The following is a 13,870-nucleotide window of genomic DNA, read 5'->3' as shown; positions in this document are numbered from 1 at the left end:
TGGTCGAGGAAGCTTCCAAAGTTAAGACAATCGGAGAGGCTTCAGTCGAGTTAAAAAAAAAAAAAGAAAAAAAAAAACGTGAATTTGCAATAGCATTACGTTGCGGAAGGCTTTTGGCCAAACTCGCTGTTAATTTTCCATTCGATAAGACAGGACTGGAGGGAATGGGAAGCCGCGCCACGTGTTCGAATAAACAGTTACTACGAGGAGTTAAAGAGCGCGGGGGTGAAGAGGTAAGTCCATTGAATCCCAGAAAAAGATATTACGGTTTTCCATGAATGGAACGATCGCCGCGCCCAGAAAGCCGTCTGAAATCAATTGAGCGCTCGGCACGAGGCGTGTGTAATTATATATCTGTAGGTGTATATCTATACATGTACGAACTCGTGTCTATGTATGCCCAGTTTTATCGTGTAAGCTGGTTTCACGTCTCGTTGACGTTTACGTACGGCTATTAAAACGAAATTTCGTCGTTTCCTCTCCTAATTATTGCGTATACATCCGAATTTTTTGAAAACGTAATCATCGACCGATTTCCACGTGATTTGGCAGAAAATTGAGGAACATTCACAGAATTTTGTACATGTATTTGTTGGGTTAGCTGCTCGGCGGTATAAATAATTATATTGTACGAAGCCCGCGCTTTTTTGCGGCATAAATTACAGCGATTGCCGTGAGAATTACTTATCGCTGCGTTAAATTTACATTCACCAATTTTTTTTTTTTTTTTTTTTTCAACTCGTCAAATGCCAATATCGCTGTAAATTTTGCTGCAAAAAGTATCCTGTCCATATAATTATCGACACGCGCGTAAATCAAACAGATTACTTTTTTCCATGTGTACATAATTAAACTTTTCGCACGTAAGTTTGTTTTATTTTAAAAATATTTTACCGCACAAGTTTTTTCGTCCGCAGATTCAATTTGAAAATCATCGTCTCTTTGAATCTTCAAAGATTACGGTGACTTCTGCAGTATTGAGACTTGGACACGTTTGTAATGCGTATAACGTTTTTTTTTTCTTGCGATACATTTTTCTAAAATTAAACTCCGCCACCGATTTAGACGCCGTTACGACCGACAGAATTATCTAACGCCTCCATGGCTCCAATTAATCAATATATACCAACATATGGCACGCTGTTAGGTAACGAGAAAATGCCGGTTATATGCTTTCGCGAAATTATTTTGGCTTGCAGCGAGTCCGCAAGCCACGCGAAGACCGCAGGAAGGAAATTTCAGAGGGTTTGACAGCGGTTCAAAAATCCCAAACAGCTTATAGATCGCATTATACGTTAAATTCCAGAAGAATGTTGTTGAGTTGTTTGAAAAAATTTTCATTGACGTTTGATTTTGTTTGAACAATTAATTGGATCCTACGCATCGTGGAAATACTTCATACACGATATATTATCATGTTTTCTCCGATAGTGAACATCATTTAGATTTTTATTGATTTAACAGTAAAATGAGCAACTTCAGCTTTAATATCTCGATAATCAATGCGCTATGTTTTTTTTTTTTTTTTTTTATTCTCCAAAAATTGGTGTGAATAGTAAACGAATAATCGAGCTGCAATTAGGATTTTCCTCTGATAAATTCGCAACTATTGAAAAGTTTACTAAGCGGGGATGAAACACCTTGAAGAGTAATCCGTCTCTGTCCTGGTTTTAAAACAGTGTTCTTGCCCTCATTGCTGCATCAGAGCTAATCAAAAATTCAGTAAAATAAACATATATGCAAGCGGCAAGATGTTTGCTCGGCAGTACGGCGCTAATGCTGTTGTATTGCGTTAAGTTGTTAGCGCGTTTATCTCGCGGTGAGATTTTTTTTCGCACACTCTCGATTTTTTTTCGCACGTTTCACCACGACTAAAGGTGAAGTGGCTTACGTCCGCAGTCGACGCGGTTTTAAAAAAAATGACAAAAACGCCAATCGTGGCAAACAATCGTTGCGGAAAATTTCGAAGGCTCGGTTCGCGATCAGCCAGGTGCGAATATCTTTTGAGGAAATTTAACAATGTTTACGTATGGCATACGTAAATCTGGAGACGTAAGGAGCTCGACTCAGGCCACTTAATATTCAAGTACGCGAGCTGCATACTTTGAATATCATTCATACGCATTCGCGTGGGCATCAACCGCGTCAAACTCTCTATATTAATAAATTTCTTCAATGTCACGTCTGCCTGGGGCCATGGACCGGCTCTACGAGACTTTGGTTTTCCACCAAGCTCGAGCAAGACGCGAAGAACTCTACATCGCAGGTAATAAAAATTTGAATTTTCCTGAAATATCGAGAGAAAAAATGGTTCTGAATTCATTCAGAGGTTTTTGATAACCGAAAATCCCTGCTTGATCGACCGCGAGGTTAATTAGCTATATTTAGCAGCTGGCAACGTTGGGACGGTAATCAAAATGGCCGCCTTCGACACGCTTCGAATTTTATTTCGAATTTGACGTCACCGCTGATTCCCGTTAGATTTCAGACTTTGTTTTAAACGAAACAAAACGACGGCAAGAATAGTTTAGCCACAGTTTGAACTTCGTTGGAAGCTTTAGAAGCGAGAATTATCGACTCGAGAAATTCGCGCGTTGGGAAGCCATTAGCCATGATTTTCATTCGACTTAAGATTCGAACAAAACTACTTTGCGTCCTGTATCATCCAATAAAACTAAAACTAGTTTCTTTTGACATGAAGCGATGCTCCATCAATCCCTGAACTTAAGCATGCATATACACGGAAGAAGATCGACAGTATAAACGATGAGCGCGCTAACGACATTGATAAAATCATCGATAAAGAAAGAGAAAAAAACGTCGGATTCCGCCTTCCAGCAAACGCGCGGCGTGAATATAAGTCGACGCTATACATGTAGAAGAAAAATGTGGCAATATACATGTAAAGGGTTAATTAAAAGTTATTTATAACCCGGCTCTCGTTGAGCGTCGAGTTTTCCACGCTCGAAATATCGGTTATATATATATTTATCACTCTTCCATCTGGATCCTCGACTCCGGGTTACTTGCACGTACGTGTAACCGGCCCTCACACCATCGCGTATAGATGATATATTCATCGGTAACGAATGAATGAATTTTTTCAGTCTTGTCGGTTATAAATCACGCAGAGCGACCCTCGGGCGTATATTATACGTGAATGTCAGAACCGAGGTTCTGCGGCACCCGCGGGGCTAAATTACATTTTTTTTCAAGGAGTCTTCCAGACTCTCAGCTCCAAGGACATGGACTCTCGGATTAAATCTTCGTCAATTTTCGATCGGGTAAGACTTTGATTATTGATTATAATCGTTTCGTGTTGCAAATGAATTTACGTATAATCGACGCCTCGCGCGGTTTGATGATCGCAAAATTTTATTCAAAAAAACTCGTTGTTACCGCGGTATAACCTGCAGGTCAGCCTGATTATCAGCTGCAGGTGAATATTAATAATATTATTTCCAATCGTTGATTCGAAATTTTATCGCTCCACCGATCATTGCTCGACTGACTCTGCAGCACCGCCTCTGTAGCCGAGGCTCAAATACGTCGGTACAAGTCGTAAAGTTGTAATAATTAACACTCATGTTTATTCATAAGCTGCGAACGCGAAGCGCTGCGGTATCTAAATATTTCATGCGAAGTAGTACGTACTTGTAATATTCTGCTTAGATTAGCGGCCAAAGAAATCGAAAATCCGAACCAATAATACATCATACCTGTTATTACACAAACAAGTTTACGGATGAATTCGTGATCCACTGACTTGGATTATATCCCGATACATATAAAAAACTGTGCATGATTTTTATTAATAATTTAGGAAAAGTTTCATCCGACTGGAATGTTATTTGTATAAAAAAAAAAATGGAGAAAAAATTGTCCGCCGATGACATTCAAACTGGGATTGAGATGAGACGAGATTATTCGGTACCAACGTAAGTGAGAAGATTGCAGACCCGCAATCTGTGCTTAACCCTGTTTTTATTACATCAATATTTATAAAATTATATATGCGCAATATCCGTCGATAAACTTTACCAATTAATCAATGAATTCGTTCGAGTATCAAAATTTCGAGTTTAACGATTATCGACAACTCGGACCGACGAACACAACAAGTAATATATGTAACAACATGACAAATCATTTTCCTAATTAGTTGTGAATAAAATTCTTGTCACGCTGTCACATCCAATCGGAAATAAGCCAAGTCGTTGAGCGTTTGATACCTGAAACGTGTTCCGGTATAAAAAAAAATGTGACAAAAACTGTGAACACCTTGAATAATCCAATATTTTCGATATCGTGTAGAATTACAAAACAAGAGAATCATGATCAGTTATACATATTCGCACAAATGTTATAATAACGTACGCATGTTGGACACGGGAAAAAATTTGTAATAACGTTAATGTATACAGCGATTCCGAAAAACAATTTTCCCTGCAAAACATATTCCCGTCGCATATTAATTTTACGATGCGTGACTTTGAATTTGCAAAATTGTTTTCACTCAAGCGGGCGCGCTGACCCAGAAATAAAAATTAACTTTACGTATTTTATCGGGTGTACTTCATTCCGAGAAGTATTAAAGCGTGGGTTATAAAAGAAGCTAATTTTGATTTTCGCACACTTCGGTGTTTGCTTGGATATTTTGCGCGGTGGCCCAAATAATTCGCGCGTTAGCTTTGTTCGCGAATTTTACCATACGTACAATTATATATCTACACATCGTGCACGCGTCGAGTCTAGTCGACGTTCGCTTGGTCGACTCTCAAGAAGCTCGAGCTTTTTATTTTTTTTTTGGCAAGTATTTAGCCGCGAGCCATTGATGTAAAAATGGTCCGACCGAAGAGCCGACCGATGCAAAAACTCAAGTGGCACTTCTACCTCTCGTGCTCGTTCATACAGCCGTAGAAAATTCGCAAAGCCAATTGCAAACGAATATAATACCGAGGCACGTACGAATTTGCACGGAGTAAATCGCAGAGCGGTTATTGGCAAACTGCATGCGGTGTTATAAATTTGGCAGGGTGAAACTATTTTTACTTTCCCTTGTGAATGCAACAGCGTATATCTGTGCGCAAAAATATTTAACCACGACGCAAAATAATACCTACACGTAATTAAACGTCACTCGTTGCCGTAAGACTCGCGTCAAATATTCTAACGAACGCGTTTTGCCATTAGATCGCGAATTTATCGAATTACACGTTGTGAAAATTGTGGGCGTCGACAGGATTCGCCCGAAATTTTATCGCGAGCGAAGCGATAACATGCAACGTTCAGAGAAATTGCGGACAAGGACAATTCGCGAAAAATCGATTTCCGCGAGAGCTAATATTAGACGAATCAACTGCGCCTGATCTCCTTGCGGAATGTTCAATTCGTTTGTTGTAAGCACCTACAGGTATAATCTCGAGTGAATTTTTGCACCGCACCTCGCGGTCTCTTCTTCTGTCTGGGCTCGCAGAGCCAGCATAGATCCATTATATACGTATGAAAACTGTATAACAGCATAAAAGATACTCGCAGTGATTGAGTAATGGGGAAATTAATTGTTGGCAATTTCGAGCCGCGGTATGAAATTTTTTGGCAACGTAATCGAATCGCGGCCGCAACTTGTGATCGACGAGTAATAAATTCTACGACTATATAATCACCCGATGCTTAATTCTGCCGCAGAATCGATTAGCGGAGAAAATAAGAAGATTTTTATTGATAGAAAAAAAAAACAAAATAAGCAAATGGAAATTTCTAACCGCAGAATTATGCAGCTAGCGGTTTTCCGCACGCGTCCTGGAGCTGATCGAAATCTGCTTTAAAAAATGAACGTGCAGCTAGGCCGTCTATTCGCCGGTGCTTCTATCTGATATTTACTCCCGGCTGCTAGAGAAGTCGGTAGTGATAAACTTGAAGGTGTTCCCGACCTACTCTACTACTTTGCGCGATATCGTAGGTAGGACGTTAAAACTAACGGGTCGTACGTGTGGACGGGAGAAATTTCAAGAGTAAAATCGTACACGTATGTGCGCCAAGGCTGATAAACACGTACGTGTGAACCGCACATCAAATATTACCTGATAACTTCGCTCTGTAGCGCATCTCTTATTACTGTGCGATAAAAAATTTCGACACGCACAGAGTGAGTGAAATTCACCGTTTTACACGTAAATTAATACAGGCATTTGCTGGTTTTCCCCGATTTGCTTAATTCGATGAATATCTCTTTTGTCAATTCTAATTAAGGCTTTTTGATTTCCCAAAATATTCACAATTACTTCGAGTAACATTTTCTCGATTCGCAGGTCAACATTTACGCACAAATTCGTTAAACTTTAATCAAATTTCCAGTCTCACCGTGATCGTATCTAGGAGGTAAAACAACGTGTAACGCTGTGCAGAAATTCGACATTTTTTTTTTCTCTCGAGCCCGAATGGCTCCGGAGAGGATTGATGAAACCACCCAGATAGAATGCAACTCGTGTATAATATCGCGTACATGTACGTTATATCCCGAGGTTGAAACCCCGCGAGCTTCGGCGCTCTTCAGAGCCGTCTGCAATCTTGGCGAATAAATAAAGGTGGAGAGAAAAAGCTGCACGCTTTATGGTGTCCGACTGCAGTGGCTCTCAGCTCTCTTAGAGACTTATCAAGACTTCGAGACTCGAGCTATGCAATCCTGAAGAATAATCAGCTTCGGTTCCAGGACGGAAACGCGAGCTCAAATTTAACGGCGCAGTCATTAATTGTTATCATCGAAATACGGTTCGCGAAATTAATACTTCTCTTTTTCTTTCTTCACAATTAGCTTTTCTTTTTCCTTCCGAGCGTTAATCGTGATACTTGATGCGTTTATCGTTCATTTTTTCACTTTCTCTTCTCATCAATTACACGCTGCGTTTCTGCATGTTAAATGCAACTAGCCGCGTTTTATAATTATAACGAGGTTTATTATCGGAACGCGTGTTGAAGCCGTGACCGTGAAATGATAAATTCATCGAGTGGAGACGAATTTTAGACAGTAATATCATTATTCCACGTCTATACTTGTACCCGTTGCAAATGCGGCAGAGAGAGTTACGGAAATAGATAGAGAGAGGGAGTGTGGATAATCTCTAGGAGCTTTTTGTACGACAATTGTAGAAAGACGTGGGTTTGACTACCCTGCAGAAACAACATTGCGATACATCTTACCCGCTCTGAGTTCTCGTAATATTAAATTTGAAACGAATCGTCGAGCTGGATTCCGGCCAAACCAAGTGCACGTCTTTCGTCTGACAATCTATTTTCAACGACGACGTTAATATATATAAAGTAAAGTGCGACGGGTTCGTATAACTCGCTACGGCGACTTGAGCGAGACGAGTCGCAAGGTTAGAGATAATTAGACGTTTGAAATTTTCATATTTATACTGTAACGTCTAATTGTAAGCGTGATAAAGGTCTCTGATTGTACAGCGAAATAATCATACTTCAATTCCTTAAAGTTAATCTGTCCACCAGAATACGAATTCGAAATTCATATCAATTAATTTAATGAGAGGCTTATTGATGCGACGAATAGTACCAATTATGGCGGGATCATTATTTATTCCGTAATTTCGGAGTGCAGTGACCTAATTACTAATTCACACGTCTCGTGTAATTAATGAGACCAATCGTGTACATGACAAATCATCCGACTCTGAAACAGAGAGTGAGAGAGAGAGAAAGAGAGGATAAAAAGGAACGATCGAAGATAATAATATTAGAGAAAAAAAAATAAATAAATAAATAAATACCGGCAGACTAGACGACTTCCGGATAAAAATAAAATAGCTAACGTATATTATAATGATACTGTTATCAGGCGTTCCGCAATTTCAGACTAGAGAATTCATTGCAACGTTTCGATCGACTCTGAACTTTGCGTAAGGTTGCGAAAATTTATCGAAAAAAAAAAAGTGGCGAAAGAATAATGTAATATTTAAGATGAAATTGAAGAAGTAAAGAGAAAAAAGAAAAAGAAAAACCCCGATGAAAAATAGCGTAAGCAAAAATATCGCGGGATCACGAGAGCTAAAAGCCTGTGACACATGATAAAACGAATGCCAGGCCGTGATATTTGTACACAATCATCGCCTATCACGTACACAGTATGTAACATATTTATCTTATAGGTTGCGAACTATATGACATAGAATCGTATTCTCATTGGATGAATTTCTGCACATGTTTTCATTCAAATTAGGTTCCTACTTCAATTTCAGCGATGAATATAAATTCGTATAGGTGCTTCATTCGCAAATTCGCCCGATCGTACGTATTGGCAAAGCTTATTATTGCATGTGATACGGTACACGTATAACTTACGTATTACGTTGCATTACGCTTCGTCAAAACATTTCACGAAATGGCCTCACCGTTACAGGTCGTTCATGTTACGTATTTAAATATGCTCATGTACACTCGTGGGAACGTTACGAATATATATTTTACGATTTCTCGTTTTATTTTTTTTGTCACATTAAACGGGCAATTCGAATCTGGAGTGAAAAAAATAAAAATCAACTTGTTCTGCCATCATGTATTGTACGAAATGTCGTAAAATGTTATTGCAATAGCAAAGGGAAATTATTCTTGGAATAAATTTTCAAGAGCGAGTCGCAGTTAGTTGTATATATTTGAGGAATAACTTTTGCGACGATACCGATATGTTCCAGGAAAGTTTCACTCGTGATTGTTTATGTAGACTGTGATAAACGCAAATATTATAATTTGTATTCTCCGTAAGTCATTGAGGAAAAATAATAATCGATAAGTCGCGAGTTTCAATTACAATAGTTTGCGTTTAAAACAGAAAATTATTTATACGCGGTAAATGATTCGAATTGCGAAAGAAAAATTACAACAACTACAACACGAAAAAACCTTTGGAACAATTTTCTGAGAAAAGGTGTTCAATTTTTCCGCAAATTGAATATCTATTTTTTTATAATTTCACGCAGAGTTTCAATTTTTCTACAAATTGAATATCTATTTTTTTCATAATTTCACGAAGAGTTTCTCACCAGCGTTGAATGATATTGTTTTTTTTTTTTTCTCTCTTCCAAATGCAAAAAAATATTCACAAATGATTTGACATACTTAAACGACAAAAACGAATTTCCATTCTCAGGAAGGGATTTTACTCGCGATTAGTTGTTCGTGAGATAAACTTATTCTCAGCCCGATGCTGCCATCTGCGAAACAGTTGGGATATTATTTAAGCTGTGTAGCCAACAGTTGGCGGGAGTAAATGAAAGGTATTCATCCACAAGTTCATCGATAATTGCATTGCTCCTAACCGCCGCTGTGAAAACAGTCTCCATCTTTTGGAACAGACTGCGATTAATATTTTTTATTAGTAAATCGATAATATAGATTTTTCTCAACCGACGATAATTAACGTAGGTTCATTGCCAGAGGTAATCGCTTTATTGTAAATAATAATAATAAGAGAAAAAAAAAAAAAAAAAGAAAAACAGTCAAATATATTTGACGAGCAAAAGAAATCTCCGAAAAACAAGATTTACTGGTATTTCTTTTTGTCTTCTCTTCGAGGTTGAAAATTTCGAAGAAAACCAAAATTATAAATAATTAAAGAGTGAGAATAACAATAAAAAGTCGGACTTATTCAAGGCCAAACGTTGCTTTCGATCCAGTCGATGTAGGAACCAACTCTGCTGTATATGGCTGGTGAATTTTTGAACCCACAAAATTTTCCGAAACTTGTTACACCCACAATGCTGTACATGCAATAGGGATCGTTTAGGACCCTTTGAAGGGGCCCACCGCTGTCACCCTGTAAAGATATCGGAAGTCGATAAGGAAACGCGGAAAACGATTTCATTTCGAATCCTCCAATCACCTGACAGGTGTCTTTGCCACCGCCCAATTCACCGGCGCAGATTAAGCTCGGTATCAAACCATCGGGCAGTTGTCTTCCGCCAATATCCACCTTGAAAGTTTTCCTGCAATCGTTTTCCGGCACGTAAGTCAGCTGCACCTTCATGAGATCGTCGCTGCCATTTTCGCGCTCTGAAACAAGAGAGATCGGCGGTTCAATTAGTCGATTTCACCGCAATCGTCATGCACATTTAAGAGGTCCTTCGATTTAAGCACGCAGAAGCGGTCGAAACTAATTTCCTGGACAACCGGATCGCCGATTCTGCAGACTTGACATCAAGGTACAAGAGACGACGGCTGTTCGAAACCTGGCAAAAGATTTACCACAATTTTATTACTTTTTATTTGATTTAACACTGAAATACCGAAAGCTTGCTTTCCGAAGCCAGTTGCTATTCCTTTTGTGCCGGGAATATCGTTCTCCGTGTGAAGACAAGCCGGACGAATTTCTGCGTTCAGGTCAAACGGCTCATTGACTTTGATCAAACCTACGTCGTGGTAGCGGGCAGGCAGCTGATATTTCGGATGCTTGATCCTTTCCGCCATGTTTCTCTCCTGCATCCCGTCCTCCGGATTTTTCTGATTCGTTAATCCGGCTCTCACCTTCGTAGCCGGTCCTCTGAAATCAATCCGATCATTTTATGAATCGTCGATTAATCGCACGCGCAAAAGAGTAACCGAGAGAAGCGATTCGTCCTGATGTGTTTCGGTTCCTCGGCCGAGACGAACCGGAAAATCACAACGCATGAATTCAAACCGTATATACTGATTATTATTAAACGATAAATCATTGTCAAGTTTGATTCACGCTTACGCGTTGGGAGATTCCAAGCAGTGGGCAGCAGTCAAGACGAAGCTTTCGGAGATCAGAGATCCTCCGCACTGCCACGAGATGGTGGAATTACCGAAACCGATCAGCGCCTGTAAACGACGTGCGATAGGGTTATTTTAAAATGATTCGAGTGCCTAATATTTTTTTTTTTTTTTTGCTTTCAGATCGCGATAATTCGATTTTTCATTCCCATTTATCCGATATACCTGTAAAGAAACCTGTCGTTACAAACCATGTGTGGAAATTCTTTTCTAACAGCTTTTGATCCACCTATGATAAGCGGAACCTCGACGATACCGCAACGCGAGACCGAACTTTTACCGGCATTTATTCGCAGAACTGGAACTTCTTCATCTGCGTAGACAAAACTTGCGTATTCCTTACACTCTGCAGAGACAAAGTATAATCGTAGAACGTAAGGAGTAATCGAAAATTCCATAATAATTTGTGTAAACTTGTTTAAAAACCGTCAACTCACTCTCCCGACTCTTATCACCGGCTCCGAAAACTTGACTGTATCGTACGACGAGAAGCGGTATGAGAAAAGCGGTTCTCTTTAAGAATAAGCGCATCTTGAAACGAAATGATTCCGACTAGTTCTGCGAGTTCGGTTATACGTAGAGGCGAACCGATTCGTCAATGTGATAAATCCCGAACGCGATTACGTCAACTGTGCTTATAAACTTTTATCAGCGGTCGCTGTACAGCGTATAATAATCCGCACTTGGTGCAGGTACGCATGTAGTAGTGATGCTGCAGGGTTTCTAGCACACCGAAATTTTTCTAAGTCCCCGAAGGAGAGAAAAAAAAAAAAAAAAATGTTCGTTTAAAAAATTATTCAGACTCTTAGTCCATGCAAGTTCCGAGCGACTGCCCGCAGCTTCGGTGAGCTTCAAACATCAAGCGCAACGCAGGTACTCGTTACGAGGTAAAACATGTTTGCTATTAGCAAAATAAATCGAGGTTATTAATAAGGCACTTATGATGATAAGTAAGGGAAATATAGCAAATATTTCAATACGATGCGAACGCACGTGATAGCTATAGACGATGTACGCAGGCTTATCTGGTCTGGGAAAATCAGATTCTCCCAAAGCAACATGGGCGAGTTCACACGACACGGCGTTTACATCGGAGACTTGGCCGCCTCTATGAGCGAGAAAGGCTGGCAAGGAGATTCGGTGATTGCGGTTCACCAAGCCCGATACGATTCCTTCGTTATGTTGGACCACAGGCGAATCGGTGCCGCAGTGATAAGTTGGAGTAAAACGTTGTTGGTTCCGATCGATGTGTACGAGGAAGATGACGTACTCGACGAGGCTTTACATCCTTACGAGCGATTTAGGACGCGGAAAGCGGGCGAAGCCATGCGAATGAGAATCGCGAGGCAAACACCCCAGCCAAGAGAACCTGGCGTTGGCTTCCGTTACGACGAAGTCAGCGTCAGGACAAAGCGGAAAGACCTGCCAAATAGATGTGAAACCGAACGTGCCTTGCTAGATTTCGGATTCATAGTTTCGGGCACCATGCACTGAAGTGCAAAGTGCTCCGAAGTTTTTCCAAGGAATAATACATTACGATACGAGTGCGCAAAGTTCGACCACTACAATTATTTTGAATAAAAGTGCCTTATTAATAAACCTCGATTTATTTTGCTAATACCGAACATGTTTTACTTCGTAACGAGTACCTGCGTTGCGCTTGATGTTTGAAGCTCACCGAAGCTGCGGGCAGTCTGGACTAAGAGTCTGAATAATTTTTTAAACGAACATTTTTATTTTTTTCTCCTTCGGGGACTTAGAAAAATTTCGGTGTGCTGGAATCCCTGCAGCATCACTACTACTCCGAAATCTCGTAACACACGTTCGGTTTTATTTCCATTTGGCAGGTCTTTCCTCGTTGTCCTGACGCTGACTTCGTCGTAACGGAAGCCAACGCCAGGTTCTCTTGGCTGCGATTGGAAAAATTTGGGTTGGCTAGAAGTCCTGCAGCATCATGGCGAATGCATAACATTTATTCCAAGTTTGTCATCCCCCCCTTTTATCCTGATGATGGCCGTCCGGGCCCGGCCGAAACGTTGTATTGAATAAACAAAGTTTGACCATATCCTACGAAACCTTACCTCATTCATAGTTGAAGGGATTCGGATAAAAGTTTCTTACTCTGGACAATGTTTCAGGCGAGTCGACGAATGGTGAGGCCGGGATTTGCGCTTTATTGAAGAACTGCCAGGTCGTGTTCCAGGAATTGGAGAACGGCAACGAGCCCGATTCGCTCTGCGGATATGCCGGTTATGAGCTAATCGTTTGCTGTCCAACTTCGGGTCCACGAGTAACCCGAAACCCGATCGACGATGAACCAGGTGCAATAGCAAGATAGAGTGAGTCTCCTGCGCCTGAAAATTATCTCGAATTTTGCGAGCGTGAATTATAGCTGTGCCATTGGTTCACATATTGAATTTCATTTACTTTTACAGAATGGGCTGAATAGGCTGGGTACGTTTACGTCCACAGCTCGCCAGTGATTACCTCAGGCACAGAACGGAAAGTTAACGTTTCCCAGTACGCGTTCAGGTCCCAGAAGTTCGTTCTGGGAGGAACAAGGGCCGAGCGTATGGAGTTTCCCCACATGGCAGCGGTTGGCTACGATTTGCCAACCGGTGAAGTCGGCTGGTACCACAGCGGCGCTCTGATATCCGAGAACTTCGTCCTGACGGCAGCCCACTGCATCGTTTCATCGTATTGGTAAGCCTTGCCACAGCATTGTTGTTCTGGGATTTCATTGCAGGACTGCGAGTAAAACCATGCAAGAAAAGTTGCTGGTCAATCAAACCGTAAACGTAGTCGACGCGCTGTAACAAAGTTATCGCGAATCGCTGTTGAATCACTTGGAATTCCATCATCGACACTGGTTTGCACATTTTGCTGGTCCTTGGTATTGTTCTTTACCTTTACACCTTACCAGATGCCTGTTCAATTCCTAGGGGCCCTGCGAAATGGGTCCGCGTCAGCGATTTGAACCTCCAGCGTTCCGACGACGGAGCGAAACCGGAGGATCGTCGCATCGCCGAGCGGATCAGACACTCTCGATACAAGCCTTCTTCTT

At 40.7% G+C, this 13,870-nt stretch overlaps 1 protein-coding gene and 1 long non-coding RNA gene across 4 annotated transcripts; one reads left to right on the top strand and one right to left on the bottom strand.

The window, feature by feature from the left end:
• Positions 1–9,499: 9,499 nt before the first annotated feature.
• On the bottom strand, positions 9,500–12,982 carry LOC124308251 (serine protease snake-like). 3 transcript variants are annotated; one of them, XM_046770802.1, is made up of 6 exons: positions 11,244–11,380; positions 10,998–11,152; positions 10,748–10,854; positions 10,299–10,552; positions 9,896–10,065; positions 9,500–9,829 (listed from the first exon to the last, which is right to left on the bottom strand). In XM_046770802.1, the coding sequence occupies exons 1-6, from the start codon at positions 11,335–11,337 to the stop codon at positions 9,662–9,664; spliced, it is 948 nt and encodes a 315-aa protein (XP_046626758.1). In that variant the 5' UTR covers positions 11,338–11,380; the 3' UTR covers positions 9,500–9,661. The 3 variants fall into 3 exon arrangements, with proteins under 3 accessions (XP_046626758.1, XP_046626757.1, XP_046626759.1); XM_046770801.1 differs by having other exon boundaries at positions 9,500–10,065; XM_046770803.1 differs by lacking the exons at positions 10,998–11,152; positions 11,244–11,380 and adding an exon at positions 12,888–12,982 and having other exon boundaries at positions 9,500–10,065.
• A 32-nt stretch (positions 12,983–13,014) lies between these two features.
• Positions 13,015–13,870, top strand: LOC124308254 (uncharacterized). Its single transcript, XR_006908950.1, has 3 exons — positions 13,015–13,145; positions 13,242–13,675; positions 13,749–13,870. It is a non-coding gene; the product is annotated as an uncharacterized LOC124308254 (long non-coding RNA).

This window comes from Neodiprion virginianus, chromosome 6, assembly GCF_021901495.1.
Source record: "Neodiprion virginianus isolate iyNeoVirg1 chromosome 6, iyNeoVirg1.1, whole genome shotgun sequence".
Taxonomy (NCBI): domain Eukaryota; kingdom Metazoa; phylum Arthropoda; class Insecta; order Hymenoptera; family Diprionidae; genus Neodiprion; species Neodiprion virginianus.
Note: the sequence above shows the minus strand (reverse complement) of the source record. Positions and strands in the feature narration are given on the sequence as shown.

Coding starts and splice junctions, on each gene's coding strand:
- LOC124308251 (XM_046770801.1), bottom strand. CDS start 11,337: ATGCGCTTATTCTTAAAGAGAACCGCTTTTCTCATACCGCTTCTCGTC. Junction 11,153..11,243: donor CGGTGATAAGAGTCGGGAGA/GTGAGTTGACGG, acceptor TTGTCTCTGCAG/AGTGTAAGGAATACGCAAGT. Junction 10,855..10,997: donor GAAAAGAATTTCCACACATG/GTTTGTAACGAC, acceptor CGTCGTTTACAG/GCGCTGATCGGTTTCGGTAA.